Raw genomic sequence first — 27,831 nt, forward strand, 5'->3', positions numbered from 1 at the left:
CTGTAATTCTGTGTGGTTACCTCCCTTGATGGACTGGAGTAAAGGGCCAAAAAAGCAAAATAGGAAGCTTGAAATGAAGGGAGTAAGGTAAAAGGTCTGAGGATGGTTTTGGGCAGAGAAATCTGCTACTTTGACAGATTTGTGTACTGAACTAAGCAGTCTCACGAGGAATTATAGCTGGATAGTACATTATGTGACTCATGAACTGAAAAAATAGAAATATATACTGTAGGTGTAGAAATATTTGGACTTAAAATATGTATATTATAGGGTTTTTAGAAGGTGCTTGTTGAAAACTGTAGCAGTACAAACCAATACACTGTTTAGCTTGAATATATGCAAAAAGAAACAGCAGTAGTAAATGCAAAATGAACTTTGTTATAAAGACTAATTGTGGCCACTAAACAATGGAACTGCTATCGTGGCACATTCCCAGGTTAATTCTTTGATTTAAAAACATCTTCCTACTGATTTTCCTGACTTGCAGTGCACTGGCAGGTGGTGTTGAATTGGTCTACTTAACTATCAGGCACTGTGGATAAACATTCAGTTGTGAAAAATGAAAAAAGGTGCTTTATCCAGCTGCAAGTATAATTCCAACATGTATGGGTTGCAGTATTTAAACTAGGTGTGTGATGTGATGGCATGGGAGGATTTGGGCTTTCTTCTTTGAGATTCCTGTGAAATTCAATCATGGGTTTCCAGACACAGAGTGATAATTAATAACCTGTGTGGTTTTTAACCACTCTTGGAAAGATTTCTCATGCAGTTAGGAGGGAATGGATTCAAGGGGCAGATTTGCAACCTTGGTTCTTAAGGACAACACATACACACATCAAACTGGACCAGATGTTTCTTCAGTGGGGTGGGCAGTGTTCTCTTTTGGCTGGTTTGAAGCGTCAATAGAGGCTCCTCTGATATTGCTGGACTTGCCTTTATAAACATGTCCCAACTCTGGGAAATTTGACACTTGTACTCTTTTTTCCCCCCCCCACAAAACCTGTCTGTTGTGAGAATGAATTAGCATTAAGCAATGAGCACCTACTTTTAGCTGTGGACTCAAATGGTGATTTTCAGTGATAGAGGAGAGACTTATTTGGTCTTTTTATCTCCAGCTTTTGATTAGCATTTTGTGCTTTAGCAGCATCATCGTGTGGAAGTTTTAAATTAATTCAAAAGAGATTTTCTAATTTACCTAAAATGTGGAATAGTTGAGATAACAAAATGAAGCCCTATAGGTCATGTGATTTCCAGTAGCAGGAAAGTCAGTCCTGCTTACTTAAGCTAATTTTCTTTTTAATTCCTTCCCTATGTCTTGCCTCAGAATAAAAATAGGAGAAGGCAGAACAGAGAATCCCTTCAGCAATATTTTTTGACAGAAGTCATTGGCTAGAAAAGAGGAGAGAGACAATACTGGTCAGCCTGTGTTAAAACACACTATAGATTTCTATTACCTCTTTTTAGGATCTTAGGGTGGTGAAGAATATGTGGCTTGACAAAGGTTAATCACCTGAAATTCTTCACATAAGAAATTGTGTGGATCACAGAAAGACAGAGGAAACATTTGTTGCAGTCAATTTTTATTCAGTTTATGAACTCAGTGTGTCTGGCAGACTGGGAACACCAGCAGAGCTTTTTGTGAACAGGTCCAAGAGAAAGTGCTGTGCATTCACAGACTTCAGATATTTTTTAAACTCCAGGAATAATAAGTCTGTGTGACTAGTTTGGGTCAAAATATTTCACATTTATTTGAAAAGAAATGAGCAGATTACAGAAAGTATTTTGCATTTCTGAACTGTAAGATGTTGTGCTGCTTTATTCCACAGGAATATATCTCTGTAAGAGCCAGCAAGCTGAAGCAGTTAATTTTTCTTCATGATGCAAGTCAGTAGCTTCCTTCTTCAAAAATTATAAAACTGATTGTGTCTAACACTAATTTAGTTTTTCATCACATTAAAGATAATTTTTGCTGTCAGTTAATTTTTTTCCTTTATCTCCATATTCTATTGTTCATTTTTGAGTAATCTTCCTTTGAAGCTGTCTTTGATAGTCTGTCTTCTCCTGCAGTAGGTACTGCAAGCATTACTGAGTGTAAGTCACAGCATTTGTGGATGAGAATCTTGGCTGTACCTGTGCAATGCCTGTACATTTCTACCACAACTCCCTCTTCTCCTTGTCTTTGGGTGTGCAGTAGTGGATTTCCCATCCAGAGGTGTTCATCCTGCACAGCAGTGAAGGGCAAAGATGAGTGTTAGTGTTGTGAGACAGCCCTGCAAGGTGCCCCAAGGTCAGCCCCAGCTGCCCAGCCTCCCAAAGCCCAGGACTAGGGCAGTGAAGGAAGCTGTTTGCATTTTAGGTCTTTAGAGGGAGACATCCACACTCACCTGAGCAAATGTTGCAGCGACAAAATGCATACTGAGTTTTGACCCTTTAACTAAAGAAACTGTGCCAGGTAGGAGAGGTTGTGAGGAGGTTCCCTGGAATGATGATGCTCTCCAGTATTTGCTTCTCTTCTTTGTTACTATCCATGTGGTAAACATTCATGTAGACAAATCTGACATTCTCTTGATGAGAAAAGCATTGATGAGCACACTTTTGAGAGAAGAGCAGAGTTAAGCATGATCTCACCTTTTCAATTCTTCCATGTATCTTAGTGCTTCTGTTGTTTAAACATACCCAATTCTTAAATATGTATGAAGTTAGGATTTAACAGATAGATCAAGTACCTGGCATCAATCCAAGGTCTAATTTTTAATCTTCTGTACTATGGATATGGTAGATAAATTTCTCAATGGCCAATTTTAAAAACTATTCACTCAAACCCGACATAGCCCATTTCAGCCTCTCTTTAATAGCAAAGCTAATAACTTTTTCTGATGTGGTGCATAAAGCTCTGGTATTTTGTTTTCTTTTTATTGCCAGATGCAAGTGGGTTCATGTATTTACAGTCAATAAAGCTATCAGTGCTACACACAAGTTTAGATTAATAATTTCAGCCTTTCAGTCTTGGGTATCAGGTGTAGGCACTGCTGTGTTATTTGCATCCCTTGGACTCGGGCTGTGTCCAAGTAGTTGCAGTGTTTCTGCTCAGAGCTACTTCTACAAGTGGGACAGCCCATTCCAGCATTTTCATTCACATTATTCAGAAGTCATATCTCAAACAAGTCAGGCAGTACTTGAGCAGTACAGATTGTGTCTACAGAAAAGAAAGGTGGTGATCCCCAAACCCTTTCTTCTCATGCATTTTTGTCTCTGATAGTCTTTTGTACCCTGTTCATACTCTGACTTCCAGTTTGTGTAGCTTCCAAGAGAGTTGGTTCCTTATTACTTACCATCAAGGAACAAGAGTTTCAAAAGAGATGCAGTATTATCTGTACGTGGGTCATAAGTGTGAAATTCTGTGACCTGTATGAGCCATCGAGTCTAGAGAATGCATAAGAAAAAAGAAATACTAGCCTTAGTCCTGTTGCCTGTTAAAATTAGTGAATGTTTATATTAACAGTTTTGTGTTTCCTAGACTTTTCTGTCTCTTAAATGTCTTAACATTTCTGCCATGAGCAAAGCAGTTTGTGATCACATGTTGTACTTTCATCCCCCTGTATTTTTGTAATACTTGCACAAGATAAAATACATCTCTGCCCTAAAGCCACTGCAGCTATTCTGTGTAGAAGACCATGGGCTGGGTTAGCACTTGTGGGAGAATATGCCACCTCTTCATGCTTGGAATTTATTTTTCTTTAGCACACATTGACTTTCTCCCTTAAGAGTAAGCATGCAAATATAAATAACAAATAAGATATTTCACCAAATATCTTGACACGTTTTACTGGATTTAGATTCACTTTCCACAGTTTCTGTTTCATGCTCACTTTCCTTCATCTAAGAGCAGTCGCAGTGGCAGTATAAAAATAGCTCTTAAATTGAATTTTTTGAGATCCTTCTCTACTCCTATCTCTTACTACTTCCCACTTCTCTTCTGATTTTACATTTCTTTCTAGTCTTCTCCCTGAAAATCAAGATCTCCTTATGCTTTGCATTACCAGCTGTCAGGCATGATGCCGTATATGCTGATATGCCACTGTGTTAGCTTGCTTTGCCACTGTTGGCAGCATTCTGCTGTCATGCTCAATTGAGACAGAAAGGACTGTTCCTTACTGGAAAATTAATTCATGAAAAACTACCTTTGTTTCTGTAATAGAATTGTTTTGAAAGAAATTAAACATACAAAGAAAACTGTATTACAGCAAATTAGCCCTTAATTTTATAAAGGTTTAAGTGTCAAATATGAATGAACTAAACACAATGAGGCCAACTAATTTAGAGAAATTACAGCCTCAAATTGCCATATGTGATTTGAGCACAAATTCCATCAGCTGAGATGGTTTTTTATTTGGATTTTTTTTTTCCTGACATAACTAGTTTTGAGCAAAAGGGAATGTCTCCCCAGGCATCTGGAAATTATCTCTGGAAGGAGTAACCAATTTGCTTGTGTCCCTCTGTGAAAGGGAGAGACAAGGTCGGAAGAATTGTATTGAAGGTCATCTTTATCCTGACGTGTTCTCTTCCTCCACCTTGCAAAAGAGGAGGAAGTAGAACATCCTCTTCTCAGTTGATTTGTTTCTTCTCCCTAGACCTTTCTATGCCTTGTGCTCTTTTGAAGAGGACTGCCTTTTACAGGTCATTCTGGGAGTGCTGGTGGGCTGCTATTCGCAGGGCTAAAATGAAGGAGCAGTTTTCCAGCAGGTTTCTTTCTCCTGGGCACAAACTGCCCTGATGGGCTTTCTTTGATCCATGGCAAAACTGCCCAAGGTAACCAAGATAACTTCCTCAAAGGCAGGATGAGGCTGCAGCTGTGCTGGTGAGTCAGGCTGATGTCCTGTCCTGCAGTCACACCATGTGTCACTGTCAGTGTGGCCCCTGTTTGCAGTGGCTCATCCCAGCTGGAGAATGTCTGAGAGTGGTTCAAGGTCAGCACCTGCCTGAGCAGCCAGTTTGGGATGCAGCCCCTGCTTTGAGGGAGAGAATTCAGCCATTTGTGAGCTGTATCGTGGGGTTTGATCTGACTGGCCACGAGCTGTCTCTGTTCTCACAGAAATGACTGGTTAAAATACACACTTTGTGCCACTTGCAAGGGATTTTAGGCTTATGTGCAGGAGAGAGGAATCAAAACTCTTTTGTAGATTTGACAGTTAGTACATCATTAAGTACATATACAAAAAGTTTATGGTATTAGAGCAAAAATTTTGAGAAAACAATTCTGACCTCCTCTTCCAAAACACCTGTGTGTATGTGTATAAACATTTTATAGTGTGTGTATATAAATGTAGATGTTAATTTAAATACACCAGAATGTCCACCTATCTAATCAATATCTTATAATTTCTGTATATATAAAATGCATATATATATGTATGTACACATATACAAAATATATATATAAAATGTAGTTCAAATGACTTGGGTCTTTTTCCAGAAAGTAAATTAGAAAAAAATAAATTGTCTTTCTTGATGTTGAAAGACTCCTATCAGCATAATTTCAATTTAAATCTAATTACTTTAAAATGCATGTTTATACTACCTCCCCTTCCTCTTTTTTTTTTTTTTTAGTCAGGCTTCCTAAGGCTTAAAATTATCTTGATAATTTTTTAAATCTTTTGTTATTTGAAGGAAAGTCTTTTTTTCCTGCAGTTGACAAGGAGTATGTTTGACAGTGCAAGGGAATGCTGATTCCGTCTAGACAGAAAAATTGCTAGATGTACAAGGTCCATGACAAGCTCTTTTTTTTTTTTTTTTTTAATTTCTGCTAATATTCAGTTAATAATAATTTTAGCTGTTACTTTCAGCTTCAAGTGTTTAATTTTGGGACTTCAGATATTTTTTATATTCCTTCAGATTTGCAGTGTCCCTATAAAAACTGTAGAGATAAGCATTCAAGATATTGATGAATATTGTGTTGTGTGTACTGTTGTTTCATATCTAGAACTATGGCTAAAAAATGGGTTTAGGTAACTGGTATCCATAAATCAAGGTGTTGTATCAGCTAACAGGCTCCCAGCAGAACAGCAGTAATCTCCAATTCACACTGACTGTGGTGTGTTTGCCAGTCTGGACCAATGATAGAGAGTAGGGAGGAATTGAGTGGAAAGATTCCTTTTTTTTGGTGGAGCTGCTGAGCCCCCTCTAAGCTCTGATGGTTATGCTGGACTACAGCAGGAGTATATTTCATGTTAAAAGTATGAATTCATCATTGTCATAATAATGCAAAAGCTCTAAAAGCCATATCAGTAAATGAGCTCTATCTGCAGACCAGCTTCAGTAGTTCAGTGCCTGTTTATTTAATTTTTCTTAAGCGTATTTAACGGTTCTAGGCAGGCTGTCACTATGATCTTTGAAATATTGCTGTGTTTCTTTTGTTCTCTGCTTTTAAATTTCTTATAAAGTAAGACTTTCATACTTTCATACTCTGTTCATTACACATTTCTGGATATTCAGACTCTATTTGAGCTTAAAGCCTTTCAAACCACAGCAGAAATTTAGGAGTGGAAAAGGGAGAGATGTGCACTTTGTCCTCTCATTTTCCAAAGCCTGTTGACTCCAAGTGCAGACACTAAGCCTGTAGTTTCTAACTCTTATCTGGCAGCTGGTCTGCAGGTCAATTAACCCAGGTGTGGATCCTTTTTGGCTAGAATAGGTATAAGGTTTGAGCCTGAGAATAATGTTTTAGCCACTGTTTTTGTCAGAAAATAATTCTGCATCAGCTTTAGAGAAGGGCCTTGTTTTTGTCAGGATCTTCCCCCCCCTTTATTTCTTGTCATAGTACTCAAATTCCTATATTCAGAACTCTTCAGAAAAATAGAGGAATGGCTGATGAAAAACGTGAGTGATACTTTGAAAATGTAGCACATGCTACAGTGCAGTTCCAGTAGATGAAAGCAGCATGGTTGATGGGTTAAAAACATGCTTTCATATTAATTTACTATCATTTAAATATTTTTAAGAAACTGCTTATGGATTCTGATTTTTCAGCTGCAACCACAATTTATTCAAAATTTGAAGGGTTGTGATGTATATTGTTTGTGAAGTCTCGTTTTGTTCTTGTTTTTTTATTTTTTTTTTTCACACTGGCGTTTTGGCTTTTTGGCAACCAGGAGTACACACTGATGTGCTAGCAAGTGCATGAGTGTTTGTGGTGGTGAACTTCTACCACACCTAAACACTGCTGTGCACTTGCAGCAAAACTGGGAAATGGTGAATAATCCCTCCTGCCTTTTGAGATGATCATATTTGAATTATATTGGCATGATTAAGTGAAGAAGCTTGTATTGTTAACAGTGCTGAATCTGCTCTGTAAATGCATAAGACTTTTCTTCCATGGGAATTTCAGTCCAGCTTTCACCAGTCCTTGTTCACCTAAAACGAAATTTAAAGATTTTCTTAGGTTTTTGCTTCTAAATTTGTGCTTTATGTCAGGGGAAAAGATGCACAATGTCATGCACATTTCTGTTTACTATAAATTTGTTCTTTCACTCAACTTTATAAGAGATAAATGCTTTCCATAACTGTAATAAAATACAATTTTTCTTCATCTCAAGCAAAACAGTATCCCAAAACACTTAACTTCATTAATTTAATTTGGTAAACGTTGTATTGACTTTGACAAACATACTTTCTTCCCAGGTTTCCAGATGAGGAATTGGCAACAGAGCCACTAAAATATGCTGAACAACTTCCTGTAGCTCAGATAATACACCAGGTAAGTCTTTCTGTTTTAAAAATTCCTTTGAAAATAAAGAACATCTGTAATACTTAAAACTGCTTTTCTAGGTCACACAGAATTAATGTCCTCATGCTGGAAGTATGTATAAACAAGATACTCTTGTTCAGATGACAACTATTAAATTATAAAAGTCTCATTTTGAACATGGCAATGAAAAGATGTTTGCTGTATGACATGGTTAACACTTCAGAACTACTTGTTAAAATTGTTGTGTGTCTGCTGATAGAAAAGAAAAAAAATTCCATTAATTCTCCATATTTGCATCTTGACCTAAATCATATTCCCCTTCCTGAAAAAACAGCCAAAGTATGGAGTCATCATTGTGGAATAATTTTCATGATGAGTTGAGCAGGGAAAGCAATCTCTTCTCCTAATACAATTCTGAATTAGCACCATTTTCATTTCTAACTATAGCAGGGTTATCATGCTTTCTGCATTGAACAGGGTTTTTTTTGTTTCTTTTTTGTTTTGCACAATTTAAAAAATGGTTTATCTTTTTTCCTAGACTGTGCCTTTGATCTTTGTCTTTATTTAAATGCAATCCCATGCTATTGATTTAAATAAACAGATGAGGGGTAATATGGACATATAATGTAGAATTGAAGTTTTTATTGTAACATGTCTCCCCCAGTTCATGGCAAGGAGGAGGAAGAGATCTTTTCTGTGCAGAAGTGGATCCTTCTTGCTCTTTTCTTATAGTTCAAGGCCTGGTTTTCAATCCATGCTGCTGGTAGATCAGGTACCCATACATAAAACTTGTGTCAAACATGGCTGGGGAGACTTAACATCCCCCTTCTTGGGGATGTCTTAAAGGAAGCAAAATGACTTATTCTGTTGCAGTAATTTTGAATTTCTCAAAATAAAATAAATAATTGTTAAAATTTGTAGATGTGAGTCCTGCTTCAGGGGCAAGTGCCTATAGTTTTCTTAAGTCAGGACCAAACAGGTCATGTTACTTCTTTCTTGATGGTATCTTGGCCATATGGAATCTTTTAGGTAATCAAGTATGCTGTGAAAAATGGACCTGAAATTTGGGGAAGATAATGAGGAGACAAAATGGTGCAGTGCATTCACTGCCTTGAGATAAGGAAAACTTTCAGACTGAAAACTGGGACATGCCAGTGGTCAGAGTAGCACTAAGCTAGATAGGCAGTGTTAGATAAAACTGTGGTCTCAGACTCAGCTGTTTTTAAATGCTTGAAGATCAACAGGAACAAATAAAAGTTGACTAAGTCCCTTAATAGAATTTTGTAAAAAACTTTGTGTTATAATTATTATCGTAGATCTTCCCAAATACATTTGTCAATAACTGTTTTAAAGCATTGATTCTCATGCTGCAGGCAGTGTGGTTTTATCTTGAGAGAAACATAAGCTTTATTTTAAAACTTTTAAGTCTACAAGCCTTTCCTGCAAGTTGTAAACACAAGGGATTTTAAAACTTTAGGCTGAAATCTGCACCTTCGGGAAGAATTTCTGATGTGTTCAGAACATGGAAGATTGGAAATCAGGACCAGTTTGTATGTCAGGAACTCCCTGGTGTTGTCAGAGCTTCAAATGACCCAACAGCCTGCAAATGTCACATTTAAAATTCTGTCTTCATGCCTGACTCTCAGCATAAATGAATTAAACAGCAGAGCAGGCAGCCAGTCAATATGTTCTTAACAGTGAGAGTGAGCAATGAAACAGTTTGGGGGTTGTTTGGAATCAGTAAATAGAAAGTGCATGGAATGGCTCACCTAGAGGAAAATTTCAAATAGGAAACAGAATTAACCTTTAAAATGGTCGAGCAGACAAAATGTCATAGCAATATTTTTACAGCATTAGATGGGTAATAACCACAGAGTGTTCATTTGGCTGCTGTGTGTTACACTGCAATAGAATGTTGGGCTGTGGGAAGGCAAAAAGCTGGGTTTATGTGCTCTTCTCTGTTTGCTAAACTTGCCAGTAGTACAGAGCTGGGGTCTGCACAAGGCAGCAGAACAGACCCTGCAAATGCCTTGGATGCAGAGAAGCCAAATGAAAGGACCATTGTTTGGCTGTGGTGCCAGGGAGTTTGGCACCATGCCCTGGCTTTGTGTGAGGCTCCTGCCCTGTCTGAGCCTGTCACCAGCTGAGCATCACTGCACCAGCATCACGCTGAATTAGCTCTGCAGAGACCCCCTTGTACCCTCTCTCTGAGGAACCTGCCACAGCTGGGACAGGTTGTGCACTGGTCTTCTTTATATGAACAAGGTTGGGGGTTTTTTTGCTCTAAGAAAAAAGAAGGAAATTTTAAAAAACTAAAAAAGTGACAGGAGTAGAAACAGTGAATAGAATTTGTGGTGTTATGATACTTTATCCAAATGGATACATACATACTCTAGACATACATAATAGCATCAGTGCAGTGTATTTATAGCATAAATATACATTAAAATTTCACAGTGGTGGACAGGTATCCTAAATCAGTATAATGTATAAAGTACATTTTAATTATACTTGTTAGTTAGTATAGCCACTAGTATTATCCAACTTCCACTGTAAATATATTCTCCTGAACACTACTAAAATGCTCCTTGTGCTTTTAACTGAAATAAAAAGCCTCTAGTGCTTGGTAAAGGAATGCAGTCATTAATATAAACTTGTAAAAGTTGAGCTTTCAGAGTAATGCCCACATGAGACAACCTTTTCAATAATAGTCTCTCTGTACAGCCATGCATATAATGCTGCTACTTAGAATAAGTTTATGCTACTTAGAATAAGGCAAAAAAACCCCCTCCAAACCAAAACCCAAAGCAGAAAGAGGAAAAGAAGGAGAGATTACTTTAATTCTGCACTTGTCTTCAGTCAAAACAGGTCTGGTGGAAGAACAGGGCAAACTGCATTTGAGAAGATTGTTTCCATTTATCATAAATGAAATTCATTGCTGTCCTTGCAGTTCAGCAAGTCATTTCAATAGAAGTACCTAACTTCACTGCCAGTGCTTGTGCTTGGAATGTCACTGTGTGTTAGCATATTTGGCCTAACCAGGATTTAGGATATTGAAGAGTCTTAAATTGTTACAGGTGTCTTACTGATGGAAGAATGTTTTATTGATGAAAAGCACATTTCAGCAGATAAACACCAGATCTCCTGATGGTGTTATAATTGAAAACAAAATGAAACAGCAAATTCAGACCACGATCAACTTGCATACTTATTTTAGTCCATTTTGAGTCATTAAGTAGATAAATGAACATGCTGATAAACCAGGATGGTATTTCAGGAAAGTGACTTACAGCCTGTAGTGGAAATTGCACAATTTACTTCAAATCTGACATGGTTTACAGCTGCAGATTTACTTAAAAGTAAGGAGTTCCATGGGTATTTTTTCATCGGGGGAATGCTACCCATAATATCCAATGAAGTTAGATTGAGTTTCCTTTTGGAGATATAAATTTGTTTGGTGTGTAGAAGTTTTAAGCCCTGCTTTTCTGTTGCCTGCCCATGAGAAGGCTCAGTGGCAAATGCCTTCAGTAAATTCAGGAGATCAGTGGGAAGCTGTGCTGAGCTGTTGAGGAAATGCCTCTGTTCCAGGGTCTGGTGGAGCACAGGGAGCTTGGCTCATTCAGCCTGGGGGAGCTGCTCCATCCAGCCTGCTCTGAGGGTGTTGGCTGCAGCACCATAGGGAAATTAAATAGGAAATTTATGAAGGATGATGGGAGGGGATCTCCAGAGTTAAGAATGCACAGGATGATGGCCATCAAATGATACTGCAGGGTGCAGTTTTGCAGTAAGTCTTGCAGAAAAGCCTTTGTTTCCATCATTTCTGTGCTTCTGTAACAAGTTTGCAGCCATGACTCATCCCACCCTTCCCCCAAATAAAATCCTTTTGTTTTGAAGATCAATTTTTTGTTCATTCTCAGGGCTTCATTCTCATATTGTAGAGGGCTGTTAGTTTATTGCATTTGTTGATGTTATTCTGGCTTCATGCTGATTTAATTGACAGAGGTTTTCTTTAGTAGCATTTGCCAGAAATTGTTGAAACAGTATTAAGAAAATAGAACATACTATGTTGTATAGATTTTTTTTCTGAAGTATCTTTTTATTATCTATAACACAACAATTTTAGCTCTCAGACTTAAAATGTTTTCACAAACATTAAATTAAAGTGGTTTTATGTGGTTTACAGTCTTTGTGAAACGTTCAATATGAAAAGTAACCCATCACATGCTGATACAACCTTGAAAACATAACTTTAAAATTCAGGGATCACACTGGTGCCTTGCCCATTGCCTTGTAGCTGCCCTTTGGCAGTTTATGCAGTTCAGGAGTTCCTCTCACTCCCATTCTGTTTCTGTCCTGATGGTGGAGTCTTGGTTCCTATAAATGTTCTACAAAGCCATTGGCATTGAGAACTTTGGTTAAGTATGCAGGGTGTTTAATAGCACAACAGTAACCCAGATTTTTATTTGTATTTTTGATGCAGACAGTAGGTTTTGTTCATGAATATTAATTTATTAAAAATATAAAAGTACTTTGATAAGTGATACTTGCATTTTACTGTGTCTTTATAGGCTAAGAGGTTCAAAAGCAACTTGTAATACTTAGATGTCTCAGGTTCTTGTAAAGCTGTGTAAAGTTTTAGACACAGCTATTTATACACTTTTTGAAAATCCATTCATGTAGCTGTGTTTGAAAATAACTTTGAAGCATATCTTGCTTTTTAGAACTCTGGTCATGATATTCATCTGGATGATGTCAGAGATAAAACACAACCTTTCACCAAAAGGTCCAGGTTCTGCTGCACCTGCTAACACAGACACAGGCCTGCTCAGGCAGGGATGCTTTTCTTAATCAAAAATGGATTTTTTCAGGATGATTGAAAATTGAATTTTTCATACCAAACATTAAAAAGTGCACTGACTTCAGAGTCCAGTTTTATTTTAACAAAGTACATTGCTTGGCTTCCCACAAAAAAGCCTCGTGACATGTCAGCCTGCCCTAGGACACCTGCCTGGTCAGGCTTTAGCACTGCAGTCCTGAGCCATGTGCTGAAGGTAAGTGTTGTCCCCTTACCATGGCCACTTCTTGTGGCCTTTAGAGTGTCTGGAGAACAGCAGCCTGTCCTTCCAGTGCTCACATATGTCTGGTCCAGACTACAAGTGAGAAAAGCTGTTTCTGATGCATGCCATGGAAATATGTTGACATCTTTTTCCTCACCTGAAGTGGATGTTGGAGCTCAGGCATTCTGAGCTAAATGTGCAGAGCTAAACCCAGGTGTGTTGTACCCCTTCTGCTGAGCCAGCCTTTCTTCACCCAGAGCACTTGGGGTATACTGGAGTTAGAAATTAACATGTCTACTATGTTTGGGTTTATTCAATTTCTTTTCTGTATTAAACATATGTTTGTGAATTGTTTAACCTAGAGGTGATTTGGCTACATTTTATAACTATAATGGAAGTGGTCTCAAGTGGAATCATGACTGAATGTCATCTTGGTTTTTCCTATGCTTTTTCCCTAAGTTGTAAACAGTATATAGACTTAATTTGTCTTACTTCTGCATAAATTAGAGATTATTTAAATCTTCTGGGCTTTCTTTAAATTGAATGCTACCTAGTAGAAAATTCGGTGCTCAAAAGGACCAAAAGGAAAAGAGCTATTATTGCAGAGAGAGCTATTGTATTATTTTGCCAACCAAACCAAATATGCCATAGAGAAGCAGAGGTATTCCTGCCAGCATCTTGTGCTACTTGGTGCATATAGGTGCTTTGAAGTTCACTCTCCAAGATTTCCTTTAATACTAAGTTTGATTTAAAAAGTTGAGTAGCAGAATCTTGCTGTGTGTATGAGTCATGTAATGTATTAAGAATGGCACAGTCCCAGGTTTCTCACTGCAAGAAATCACCAAGCATAATCTTGACTTGGTTATAGATGGTACAGATCTTTTACTGGCAAACCATTAAACCAGAGATTTTTCAGGCTTTTTTTTCATCTAGTGAACTACTGCAGAGTCAGCAGGTACTCAGTACCTTCAAATGTAATACAGTAGTTGACACAAACAGTAAGGTTGTCTCTCTTCCTTTCTTCTTCAGAAATTACATAGCTCATTAGCCACGTGAAATTTCATAATATTCCTGAAATACAGCATATCTGAGTGCAGCATAAAGTATTTTTGTAAAATAGAAAAAATAAATTTTTAAAAATTTGCTGCTGTTTTTCTCATCAGTTTTTTCCAGCCACAGAATACCATGATGTGGAGTTAGCATAAATTACTGATCATTTGTTTTTACTGACAAGACATGGCTGCTTCTGTTTTGTTATGTTTTTCATCTGATCATGATCTTCCCTCTTGGAAGCAGAGATATAGTAAAGCAGTCTCTTCCATCTTCCCATTAAAGGACTCTTGTGGGTGATCACTCCCTGCCTATCCAGGACCATTATTTTATTGTTTCTCAACCACAGGGAAAGTTCTGCTGGTTTCTCTCTTTGTTATTGAAATATTATATGGAATCTCTTCTTAGTCTTCAAGACAGAGTAAAGATAAGTATCTTAGAATTATTTTTCTTTCAAATGCTGCCCCCCAAATCTTAAAAATTTAGCAGCAATTATGGGGAACTTCATTTCTGCAGGGCTGGAGTGCCAAAGTATTAATGCACGGGGAGCACTTCCTTTGTCTGCACACAACACTGCTCAGCAGAGCCAGAAAAGAACCATGAGTGCTTTTTGTTGCTGACCAAGCTTTACAGGGAAACTGAATGTAGTATTAGATTTTTCCAATTATAGCTGAATACAATGGATTGAATAACTAAATGCATTGAAAGGTATCTTGCATGAGGAACCTGAGCAGTCTTCAGTGCAGTTCCTGTTTTTAACTGTTTCATACTAGAAATACCACATTAAACATTTTCTGTAAGTCAAGAAGGGGAAATTTTACCTGTTCCAGCATCTCAGAGACATTTGAGATGGTGTTTGGTAGCTTCTTCTTGCCAGAACTGTTGCATGCATGCTCCACCTTTTCTTCCCTATTTATGCATTAAAGCATGCAACTTTACTTTCTTCCGTGCATTTTCAAAAAGCAAAACCAAAGTATATTTTAAAACCAATAAAAGACTGACCTGTTTTTCCTCTTACACACTATTAAGAACAGTTTATTGAGCACCTATCAAAGTGTTCTATTTGATGTGCATGTACATTATGAGCTGTGGGCATGAGTAGAATCCAGTCTCTGCTGTCACATCTTGGAGTGTGACTTTATCCCTTCTTCACAGAAATGGCTCCCAGCAAGGTGACAGTAACCCCCAGTCCGTGCTCTCCCTCCAAACCAGTCTCCTCTTCAGGGATTTGCAGCAGCAGGCATGGATGTAACTGATGAGGTGTTTTCAAAATGACTGTTTCAGGCTGTCCAGATCCTGCAGTTTGGACAAAGAAGTTTTAACTCTGATCTGTCAGTCTTTGGAGGTCATGTCTCTTTTCTCTTTCCCAGCCTGTGAAACCCTGACATGTACAGATTGACATTTTATCTTTATTTTTCTTTGGCACAGGATGGGAGGTGAGTTTGACAGACAGCTTGGAGCAATTTAAGAGGCTGCCCCTCAAGTGGCCACACTCCACTCTCACCAGTCCTGGTAGAGTCCTGTGCTCATTAAGCACAGCAATGGTGCAAAATACTGCTTGAAAAAAGAAGGGCATTTTTCATCCTGGCTGAGTGTGTGACTACAGAATTTCTAAAGCCAACTAGGATAGGTAGTGCCAGCTAAAACTGATAAAGTGCACTTGTATTCCTGAAAGTTTTTGTTTATATTTCTCACTAGCAGATGAGAGTAAAAATAGCTGTGGAAAGTTAAAATGAAAATGAATTCAAGGCTTTTGTGCATATCATGGGAGTGCTCCGTTTGCCCTTGAGAATACTGCTAATATGAGGCTTTATATGTGACTGTAGACTCATCCATTTTGTGGATTATGAGACATCGGTTTCATACCCACCAGCATATAGAATTGTCAGATGTACTATTAAAATATATATGAAAAGATACCCTGGCTCTATAGTAGCTATAATTGTTAGAGGTGCTTCTCTGGATTTGCAGCTTCTTTAAGAGGTAATTCCTGTAACCGTTTCTCTTTAATAAGCACTTTTTAAGATGTAAAATGAAGGAAGATGTTCAGGAAATGACTGTAACATGACAGGCTTTATAGATTGCTGTAGATCTCTGTGGTTTACCCATGTGAACTTCAAATAACTGCATTTCAAGGGTTGGTAGTAACAGTATGGCCGTGGACTCAAAAAATTATTATATTCCTTATACTCTAAAAATTGATTGGGTTCTTTTCAGCTGAAGCAGCCGTGTGTTTGAAGATCCTGTGTGCACAAACCTTTCAATATGCACTATTGATGTTTCTGTGTCTTTGTTTAGGCATGGGACTGATTGTGCCATGTTCCTCTTTCATTGTTCTTCATGACCTGCTCACAACTTTGATTTCAAGGCAATGGTTACTGTTTCTGTTGTGCTTTATCTGTGCTCAGAGCTTTACAGAAACAGACAGATTCAAAAATGCCTACAGCTTGAAGTAAACTTCACATAGCAGGTTGGCAAAAAGCAAACCAAGGTTAGCAGCAAGAGATTCTGATTTGCAGACTAAGGCTGTAAAGGACCATTATGTTAATCTCTTCTGACTTTCTGCACAAAGCACACAGATATTTTATTTATATTCTTTCTTTTTTGTGGTTGTATTGACATCAGGAAGAATAAGTAGAAAAAGGTTTTGAGCAGAGGCTGGGAGATGTTTATTCAAAACATCGTAAGTATGGAGGGAATAAAACTGAGGAGGACAATTAGGGCATGTTAGAACATATTTGTAATTATGGCAAATATTCACAGTATTGCAGCTGGTACTGAAGAATTACCATGTACAGGTCCCATGGGTCTCAGTTACTGGCATTATGTGAACTGTTGCACCCTGTTATAGGTAAAATATCAATAGGTCTCTCACTCTGATGATATTAGAACTGCTGCTGTCACTGCAAATGTAAGGAAGCTATTTTTAAGTGAGTTCTGTGCTTTGAGACTCTTTGCTCTCCTTTGTGGTCATAATAAGCTTGGCTAATGTCAGCTTTTTTCTTAAAAATTATCTCTTCAGCCATTTTCACTCTCAATACTTTTATTCTCTCTTAAGCCTATAATTCACTTTTCCCATCATTCCTTGCTTCCATTATATTTTTATGTGATATATTGATTTGCATTTGTCCACATTTGTTAATTATAAGTTGAAATTCTTAGATATTCTGAGTATTTTTGGATTTGTCTGCACTGGGTCCCATTTACTTGCTGTTCCTTCAAATATTGGAAAAGTGAATGCTATTTAGGGCAGTGAGGTGAGCTATCTCCAGTGGGGATAACTGAATAGGTTTTTCAGTACATAATGGTATGCAAATAATATACCTCTACCTCTCATGGGAATAGACTAAATATCTGCACAAGCTGTCTGTGACCTTAATAGGATTGTAGGCATCAGAATAGACCCTGTGCTGCTGAAGCAAAGCATGTGATATGTAAATACTTCAGGTGTGTTTTAGGGCTAAGCAGTGCTGTGGGAAAACAGTGAATTTAGGATGTGGTGCTCACAGCTGAGTGTGTCTGGCAGTGTACCCCAGCAATACCATCTGATGCACAAACAGTAGGTTTTAATAATAGTCACCATTAATAAAACAGATGATGCTTAAAATGTGCTAATTTATTATGTTGCAAGAGTGTCTTTGTGCACAATACAAGGTGAGGCTGCAAAACTCAGTAAAATGAGAAGTAAGCTGCTCCATTTGTCTGTTTTTATGTTTATGATGTTTTATATGTAAAAGTACGTTTTAAGAATTTTTCTTCTTTTTAGTTTATTTTTATTACAGGTTCTAGACCAATTCAGGAAACAGATGCTGCACTTAAAAAAGCTTTGATTTATTGAGGCTTTCTGTGCAAGAGAATGCATCCTTCCTAAAACTTCATTTTACTTAAATTAACTTGTATTTCCACTGAGGATGGCTTATATTAAGCACAAAGGGAGGCTTAGCAGTTTAGACTTCCATCAAATAAACTGCATAGCTAAAAAGAGAAGATGGCAAGCCTCACATACTTGTACTTGAAAGAATTGTGTTCTCTCTCGTGGGAACTTGAGATTAGAGAAATTATAAAGGCTTTGCATAAAAACAGGGAGTTAGAATTAATTTTTGCTTAAGCGGGGAAGTGTCAAAAGCCTATTATGGTAATTTTTCAATTTTGTCTTAACTGTTCACACATTTTAAAATAGTTGTACAACTGAGTGGAGGAATAATTGATGTGTTGTGGTTTCTTTTTCCTTTCCTTGGGCCATCATAAAACACAGCTTAGGTGCACTTAGGCGTGGAAGGAGTAGGTGTGCTAATTAAGTAGATGAAAATTTTCATATCATAGTGAAAAAATTTACCTAATGGATTGGAATAGTACTCTAAGAATGGTTCCCCTATTCTTAATTACATCCAAGTACCAGATATCAATATTACATGAAGACAATTAAGCCACAAAAACCTTAGTGAGAAAGCATAATTCCTAGCAGTAAAACTATGGGGTTGTAGAGACTATCATGTTTATTACTATTATTATTATTATTATTGTGAACAGTAGCATTTTAAGTCTACATTTAAAATAAATTACTTTATTCATTGTCTTTTAATGTATAGTAAAAGCTGAAGATATCATGGAATGAAGAGCTACTTCTACTTTTTTTTTTAATCGTTCTTAAATTAAAAAAATATAAACCATGTCTATGTCAGAACAACTGATAAAGTGCTATGGTGTAGTAATCATAATTTATGGTTGACCTAGAATAAATTTTAGGACTTCCCTAGACAGCAAAAGACTGATTTATCAAATCCTTTTCATAGTAAATTAAATCTCTTTATCTTTTGTTGAATACAGTATTAACAGCAGGAATACCATTCCAGAGTTACTTTCATTTTGGTGATCAGTTTTGCTGTTCCATAGGAGTCTTTGGTGGACCATGCTTTGTATTTAGAATGGGATTTACTGGGAAATGAAAAATAAGCAATGCTCCTTAGTGGTCATTGATTAGTAAGACACTGAGAAAGAGAGAAAAGAGAGAAAGGGCCCCTTTACTGGCTTGCAGCTGATTTTTCTGCAGAAGCCTGGTTGGGATATGAAAATACTGCCTTTGGCATCCCCAAATTACTCTTGATTAATGCCCAACTTGTTGAGACTTTTTCTGGCTTTGTCTGCAGTAGAAACTGGTGAAAGGACAGAGATTTGCTGTATGGCAGGAGTGAGGCACATTCTGCTTCAGCACCTTTCTGGTGCTGCTGGGTGGCTTCTGTCAAAACCCACTTCCAGTGTCCCTTCACAGGAACCTTAGAGGCTCTGATTGTTCCACAGCCCTTCTCTCCCCAAAGCTCTGTTTGGGAATTACCTGAATAAAAGTGAAGTGTTGGTCATGCAGTTTTGGTGAGATGAGGCCTGGAGAAGGGGGTCAGCAGCCACTGTGGCTCTTAAATGAGATCTCTGGTTTCTGATGGGTTGTATTTGTGTCCCTGGGATAATAATGGCAGGAATCAGACAGCCAAGTGTGTGCATGGGTCACCCTGTGTGTGTTGGGTGGAGGAAAGGAGAGCTTGCTGTAAGATCTTTAGGCAAAGTGAAATGTATTTCATAGTCTTTATTCTTATTTTATTGCTTAATGTTGCACAGTATTGATGTGTGTATAAGCAGATGTGTAATTTGAGTGCAAGACTGAATTTTTGACCCAATGTGTTACCTGTCACTAAATACATGCAGGATTGGAACCTTCCTGTATAAAGCAGATTACTGAAGTATTTTATAGTACATCGTCCAAGATGCAAGATTTAATTCCATTTTCTGGTGTCTGTTCAGTGTTGTGTAACATTTTCATTTCTCACATAACCTTGTACAGTGCTTATTAATCATGACTTTTTTATTGTTTACATATGAAAGCCTCCCTGATAGACAGTGTTTATTTAAATGGTATTCCAGTGAGTAGCAAAATTAGCAGTAGGAGTTTTGTTGGATTTTTTTTCTTCTATCCACTGTATTTCTTCTGAGCTTATGCAGCATAAAAAGTAGCAGCTACCCATAAGCTCACATTGATAGGAAAAAGCATAAATGTTATCAATCTTGATGTATTTTGTAGTGCTGTGACAGCAAATACCTTTCTGAGCACTTTTCCTCAAGGGAAGGCATTGTTAGCTCCAAATATATTTGCACATTTATCCCACTTAACCATGTAATCCTAGGTGTTATTGGTGATTTTTTTGTGTTAAGTTAATTATGTTTTGTTTACTCTTCAGTAGCATGCTGTGAGGAGCACAGAAATGTAACTCAGGAGCTCTTGACAGGACTGATGAATGGCCACAGACAGAGATATTGGCAGGCTGCTCTCTAGTGCTCTGTCTAGAATTGTTTTCCTAAATAATTCAGAGGGTTGAAATTTGATGAAATCATTTCCATTTGAAGAATGAGTGGAAGGGGTAAATGAATGAAGACTCTGGTAATGGAGCAGTTGTGTTCATGCTGTTGGACAGTCAAGCATCTGCATCATTGTTCCTGTGCAAATTCTTTGCATGGGGTTGTGATTCAGCCTTGTGCTGTAATGATGGGCCATGATTTCTTTCTTTTCTGGAGTGCTCAACATCCAAGCCCATCTACAAATACAAGCCTGACAAATGGGTGATGAGGGGTGCTTAGAGGGGACTGAGTGATAGCAGGACAATAAAGCAGTAACCTGTGGTTAGTGTAGATGGAGGCAGGAAAGGTGCAACTGGTTTGCCCCTACATAAAACCATGTGTGGTTTAATCCTTTTTAAAGACCCTTTTGGAAGCTGTTGATTCTGTTCATGTTACATGTGGTGTAAGGTGTGAGGCTGTTCAGAGGGTTTGTCCTCAGCTACACTCACTCATTCTTCCAGGAAGATGCTCTTTGTGAGCCCCACATAATATTTGATTGATGACCTGTGTCATGCAAATGTTACATGGAAACAGTGATTATTTATAGTGCCATAAATCTGCTATTCTTTTTTAATGCCTACAGAAACTCTGTGCAGGAATGGATCCGCTCTCTGGCACTCCTTGTTCTTTGACATACCAAGTATCACAGAAATGGCTTTTTTGTGTAGGTGTAATTATGTGCAGTCACTAAATAAGTGCCTGTATGATTGCTGTGTCCATGTTTTATGTTTTATGTGTCCATGTTTTTCTATAGCTGCTAGGGTACCCAGAAGTATTGAGTTGATATTTTAGAACAGGTCTTTCTCCTTTTCCTCTTTTCCTGATCCCATAAGTGAGTGCATACAACATAAACTTGGGTAAGAATGTTTGTTTGGCTTATGAATACAGAACTACTGAATACAGAATCACTTTAAAAGCTGGGTGGTGGTGAGGAACAAACCAACCTGTCACTAGCTGTTATTCACTGTTTTCTCACTGAAAATGAAAATATGTTGCAGTAAAAGTACAGCCATACTTGATCTTGCTCTTACAAGTGTGAAGGCATCTTTTGCCTCAGCCCTGCTTCCCCCTCCTTTCATTTTGTCATGCCTGCCTCTTCAGTGTAATGCTGTTTTAAGTTGTGCAAGCTGGAGCTAGAAAATGTGGAGCTTTATTGCACATGCATATAATGCAGCCCAGAGCTTAGGGTAACAGAGAACATTTTAAATTATAGCTGTAGAGATTTGAGAAATGGACATTAAAAACTATGTGTGTAAGGAATACTTATTTGGATTTCAGATGTAGCTGTTTTTGATTAGATCTCTTACTCAGTGTGGCATACTCAGTATGAGAACTAATGCAGTCTAACATCTGTTGTTAATACAGCCTGTCACCTGGCAGTAAGTGAATAGATACTTACAGGATGTGCAGGAAAAAAAGTATGATTGGAACCATCACTACTATTTTGAAAGAAACAGCATAATACGTTATTAACATCATGGTTTCTCTACATAAAGAGAAAAAAAAACTTTGCTCGAATTTGAATGATCAAAATTATACTTAATAGTGAAAGTTTTGAGCATACAATTGATTTTATAAGGTTAGGAATAAAACCTTTCTTAGAAAAATTGATTTTAAAGCATTTGAGTGGACTCACTTTGTGGTTCAGAGAGATGCTAAGAGAAATCCAAGTCACAGTTCCTAGTAGGAAGTAGGAGTGCTGTGCTCCTGAGAAAGGCTGGGCTGGTTTGGGCTGCTACTTGTAAAAATGATCCCATAGGAAACAGGTGGGAGCCCATGAGTGCATGTGCCCCTGTGTGGGAGCCTTGCTCTGCAGAACTGAGAGGTTGACTCTGGTCTGATACCAGTGGCAGTGCAGTGTTGCATTTGTGTGAACAAGACCTGATTTTCCCAGGGGAAGGTGAGCAGTGCATACTCTGGGAAAAATAGTGCCCTGAGAATAGCTTGGCCCTATTTACACCACTGTATTTCTGTGAATACAAAATACTCTTGTCCTTTTAGCAGCCTTCATCTCCTTTTTTATCTCCAGTCTCTATCTGCTTAACCCAAAGTTTCAGTAGCAGCGAGTTCTTTTATATCTGATGATTTTTAGAGGCTTCTCTCTGCTGAAGTCTGCCTCACCAGTGTATTTTTTGTCATTTTCTGACTCCCTCCATTGTAAGGACCTCAAAGAGTTTTATCTTTCCATTTGTGGCGTGACACTGAGCACTAAATTCTTGCCTTTAGTCTTGTTTTTGCTAATAATCCTCCTCTTGTTTAAATTAATTAAATATAAAGGTATTAAAAAAGAAGCATGCTTCTCTAAGTAGCAATGACTGAGTTTTGAATACCAAGTCTACTTAATTAAGCTGCTTATCTGGTATTTTTACATGCTTCAGTTGGCATGAACCTTTGTGTTTGCAAATGTAATTCATATATTTGCTGTCAACTTCGGCATCCTTTTGTGGAAAATAATGATCATGGCTTCATATATAGGTATGAATTTGATTAAAATATAAAGAGCAATTTGCTTAGCATACCTTAAATAGACGCAGTTGTATTTTTTTTTTTCTAAATACAACCTAATCTGACTTTTCTCATGTCCTCTCTAAAACATTTGTGAATTCCAGTATGTAGCCCAGTGTCTGGCAATTCAACTGCCCAGGTGCTGGCAAGGCTCCCTTTCATTAGAAGTTGTATATTATGTATTGTATCACAGGTTGGAAGAGTAGTGAATAATTGTTAAACTACTAAAAGCACTTTGCTGTGCAATGCTAAGAGATAACTGTGAATGTTGGCAGTAATAAATAGAAGCTAATTTTTAAAAAGTCTTTATAGCTTATGAATTTTAGAAGGAAATGAAAAAGTAAAGCTATCGTAACAGTACTGTTCCTATTACAATGATTATACAAAGTAAATATTAAAATGCAGTTGTTGGTATTGATGTTAATTTAGTTTAGCTGCTGTTTTTTCCTGTACCCTTTGTGAATTTTTGTTGTTGATGAATGAACTTTCTTCATTATTTTATTAGTGCTGTAGATATCAGTAATCATGGCACTATGGTTAATAAATACAAACCGAGAGATTAGACGAAAGTACTTGAAATTGTTTTGCAGATTAACAGGCACAGTTTGTGCTGGAATTCTCTTATGACTTTAATCTTGCTGTGGGCACAGAAAGGATTAAGCTATTACTTGATGACTGGAGTTATTTGATTTCCCCCACTCCCCTGTGACGACCCCAAACTCCAAACTGTACCCGACAAATTAGAAGCATTGACTTCCACTGAAGCTTTGAGGACATATCTTATGCTATGATTTGCTTGTGATACATATAAATTCATTCTGAAAATAAACTTTGTTGTGTGCCTTATCATAAGAATTGAAAGGATTGCCCAGTCTGAAATTCTAAATTGCAAGTAAACCTGAGTTGTTGGAGTGCCTCTAGGAAATACATAGTGTGCTCTAGGCACAGTGCACAGTGTAGCAGAATTTAGCTTTTCCACAGAATTTCCTTCAGTTTGAGATTAGTTTTTTAGATGAGAAGCAGGTGGATTGTTTTAGTTTTGGATTTGAGGTTCACCTTGAATTTCAAAGACCTGCTTTGAGACATGGATCTTTTTTTCACATTTCTATACTGGTCTTTCCACCAGAGCCTCACATAAAATTTGGTACCTTGAGGAACAAGAAAGGTATGCAGTGGAAGAAAAAGAAACATTTATTTATATGGAGAATGACCAAGAAGAAATTTGGAAATTTCTTTCTTCACCCCCCAATATATATGAAATTCACTCCAGTGACCACTTCCCTGTGAGTGCTTGCTGGCCCCCAGGACTAGGGGAGGTGGAGAATCCTACAGAGGATGTGCACAGCCTCTCTCCTGGCTATAGCTGCTGCTGTCTTGGATGTTTTATACCATGTGTGCTGCAATAAATAGGCCAGAACTGGGTCTAGGACACTCAGCACTGAAACTGCAGTGAGAATTAAGCAGGGATTAATTTGAAATCCAATAGCTGCCACTTTAATGGGCTCGCTGGCACACAGCGCTTCTGATGTGTTATTTTTGTGCAGTTGCACAGGAATACTTTGCACTCCTGGTACAAACACACACCATCTGCCTCAGGTTGGGGAGAACATCCCCTGCAACAAGGATGATGTGCACATTCATTTCTGAGCTTTTGCACCCTTTCTTAAAGCCCTCCTCTCCTGGAGGAGATTGAAGAATTTGTGTATTCCTGTTTCATTTGGGAATTACTTAATTCCTGTCTGTTCATCCGGCTTTCTGTGCTGCCACTATTCAGATGTGAATTGTGAGTTTAACTCAAACCTTACTGTACCAATATTTTTGTGCTTATTGAGAACACTTAGGCAGAGTTCTGTTGGAAGTGTGTTGGGTGTTATAATCTGACAGTCTTCTGGTGTGGAAAACACATTTATCTGTATAGATAAGTTTTAGACAGTGTTGTCTACATGAAATGTTAATATGTGATGTTTAAAATCTTATTTCTGTTGTGATATAAAATTTTTAAATTAAACCATTTTTCCTTTAATTACCACTTCAGCTTTTTAAAATTATTTTTTTCATAAAGCTCATTTTAATTGGAGTAACATGTATTGCATGTTTTATGAAACACCTTCACTGAAAGTCTTGGACACTTTCCATTCAGATCCCTATAGACCCATCCAATTTGAAAATACACAGTTTTATCCTCTGCTTAATTACAGTACTTGGAGCAACTCTCTGTTAACTGTTTTTAAGTTCCACAGGATAATGAGTCTACCAGAACTAGAGAACATACAGCAAAAAACTGTTCACAGGAGGCAGCTGGCTGTTGCTTAGCTACCTGTCTTTTTAATTTGGAATCCCCTGCAATTCCATAATGACTAGTCCTTAAGCTGCTAAATGTATTTGTTCATGACAGATTGTACCATTCTGAACGTGCATTTCACCTGTGTCACTGCTATTATTATAGGAATAAAGAGTGAGTTTGTAGTGGCATTGTGTTGTGGTGTAAATCACAATACCTAAATATGTCAGTTACAGAAGTGGTTTTGGGTGGGTACTACAATGAAATTCTGAATAACTTGGGCAAAAAGAGTGTTGCCTCTGTTCCTCCAGAGCAGTCCCAAATATGAACAAGTTTTGTGTAATTTGTGGGTAGTGCAACCAGTCTGTAGTACACATTTTCACATCAATTTGGAACATAATAAGGATAGATAATAAATTGCAGATCAAAATAATGGTGACACTTAACATGGGTTTGGCCCATTTAGCTTTTTCTTGCAAGTGAGAAAATGCCTGACATATAAAAATTACCTGAATTTTACAGAAATTTGCTGAAATAAGATTCTGAACTAGGCAATAGTCATAGGAGAACTACTGATGTTTTTCTTTTTTATCTATGAAAAACTTTACTTCCATTAATGCTTTCTGATCAATCCTAAAATTGATATAAAGAGATAGTTTATCTAGACTTGTGGCCACAGAGCTGGTATAAGCACAGAAAGAAATTCTGGCTTTTCTAAACCTTTTTCCAGTAAGTGGATCTAAAAAGGATTTTCATTTGCTATTAAAGTGAATTCTTTCTTACTATAATAGTGTTTCCCATTAGGAGAAATCTCTGTGACTCTTCCCCTTCTGCCTAGACAGAATGTTTTTGGGAGGGATCCCATCCCTCCCTGGCTTGGACAGTTCTGGCTGTGGCTGCTGGGGGCCGCGGTCGATGATTTGTGCGTTGCATTTGTTAGGATTTTAGAAAGATGAACTTGTTAGTTTGACAACTAATTATATTTTTAATTTAGTGGTGAACCCTCTTGGGAATCTATGAGCAAGTTAATTTAAAGCAAATTAGGTATTTCAGCTCTTGCAGGTATACTTTGTAGGTTTAAATGTGAATCTGTGTAATCCCATTTTAGATATTCATAAGGTTGTGATGTCCTCATGGAAAATACTGGCCTATTTCAGTATGATTTCGTGCTCAATTAACCATTTAGAGATATTGACTTACAGATACTCAACAGAGTTGCATATTTTTGCCCTTTTATTGTGGTTTAATATTTACATGTAGACTGCAGTTTCTGGGTCTGTAAATCTTATTAGGATAATTTATTTTTAAGATTACTGAGTATGTAGCTCTTGTACAGCCTCATATAATTTTTGTCATGCCTTCATGGTTTTAATCCTTTACATTTTAACATTGCATCCCATGACTTTAAACTGACTATATATATGTCTTTGATTTCCCATTGCAGAGCCACTGCTGCACTGGGCTCTCTTCCTTTGCACAATTCCATGGAGACTTCAGTACAAGACATGACAAAATGTAAAACCATACTCATAGATCACCTTATAAATATTTATTCATATAAATTCTTTAAAGAAATTAAATTACGTGTTCTATACAAAATAGGAAAGAGAGGCTTTTAGTGTCACTGGCTGCAAATTGAAGTCATTTGTCTTGAAGGGTCAGGTGCCACTTTGTGGTAAGATACTTGTCTGAGATCCAAGAAGGGAAAGATTGATAGTACAAAGAGATTGATGGAACAGGCACTGCAATATGCATACGAAGTTATGGGTTAATTAGGAGGATTTAAACAAGAAAGTCCCTTTGTGTGGAGAAGTGTCATGTGCTGTTACTCTCAGAAGCGAGGTGTGCTGGCAGCCTTTGAACAGGCAGAGTTGGTTTTCAGAGATGTTTGTGTGGAGATTTGCAGTTGTGAATATCAGTGAGGTGGCAGATCACCAGCAGCTGACGAGTGCTGCTCAGGGAATGCAGTGCTTTGCATACAGAGACACCTGCTCTGCTCACATCTTTGGTTTTGTTGTGGTTGATGTAATTTATAATGCTGGTTTTGTGATTCCTGTATCAGAGTAAAATCATTAATATTTCAGACCGCCAAGTTCTTTGGGTGTCTCAGGTGATGTGACTATTTGTTCTACTTTTTAATTGCCAGCACAGTACTTACAGAAAAATCCCAAAGCTGAGAGTGTGTGGTTTATAATGTGGGAGTTGAGCAATCAACAAACGTTGTTTTTTGTTGATAGGAAAGCTGTTTTGAAAGAACAGACACTGCAAACTGTTACTTCTTGCATTAAAGTTCACCAGCCTCCCTGGTACATTTAGCAAAGAACAACAAGCTTCTCTGTGTGGATTGATGCTGAGATTAAAACAGCAACATCTTTTATAACAGTTATTCACTTTGCAGAGAGAGAATTTTAAATTTGACTTAAATGCAACAAAACCAAAATGGTCTGTGCCCCTTGTGTCTCGTTCTGCACAAGGACAAAATGGTGCAAATCTTTCGGCAAGGCAGGAATAAAAATCTCAGCAAGCACTTCAGTATTTATTATTGTAATAGTAAATCATCCCTGTCTAGCTAGAAGATCTGTAAAACCTACCTGCTGAGGGCAAGAGCAGGCACAGGCCTGAGGGACTTCTAAATACTATAATTCTGATATTTTTGTCATGATAATCTTAACTAAAATTTTGCGTTCATATAGTCACCTTATTTTTTGCCCCAAAGACAGATCTTGGGGTCCATGGCAGCTCTTATCTTCTGCAATCCATTTCTCTATTCTCTGACTGTGGAGTATCTGAATTTTTGGTTTAATAAGGGG

At 37.6% G+C, this 27,831-nt stretch overlaps 1 protein-coding gene across 1 annotated transcript in view; it reads left to right on the forward strand.

The window, feature by feature from the left end:
• PIGK (phosphatidylinositol glycan anchor biosynthesis class K) overlaps nucleotides 1–27,831 on the forward strand; it is a 59,340-nt gene that overhangs the window by 30,202 nt on the left and 1,307 nt on the right. The window contains exon 10 of the mRNA XM_079313358.1: nucleotides 7,678–7,753. Within this exon, the coding sequence (XP_079169484.1) occupies nucleotides 7,678–7,753 (76 nt within the window). The remainder of the gene's footprint in view (nucleotides 1–7,677; nucleotides 7,754–27,831) is intronic.

The sequence above is a fragment of the Erithacus rubecula genome (genome assembly GCF_903797595.1).
Source record: "Erithacus rubecula genome assembly, chromosome: 10".
NCBI classification, from domain to species: Eukaryota; Metazoa; Chordata; class Aves; order Passeriformes; family Muscicapidae; genus Erithacus; species Erithacus rubecula.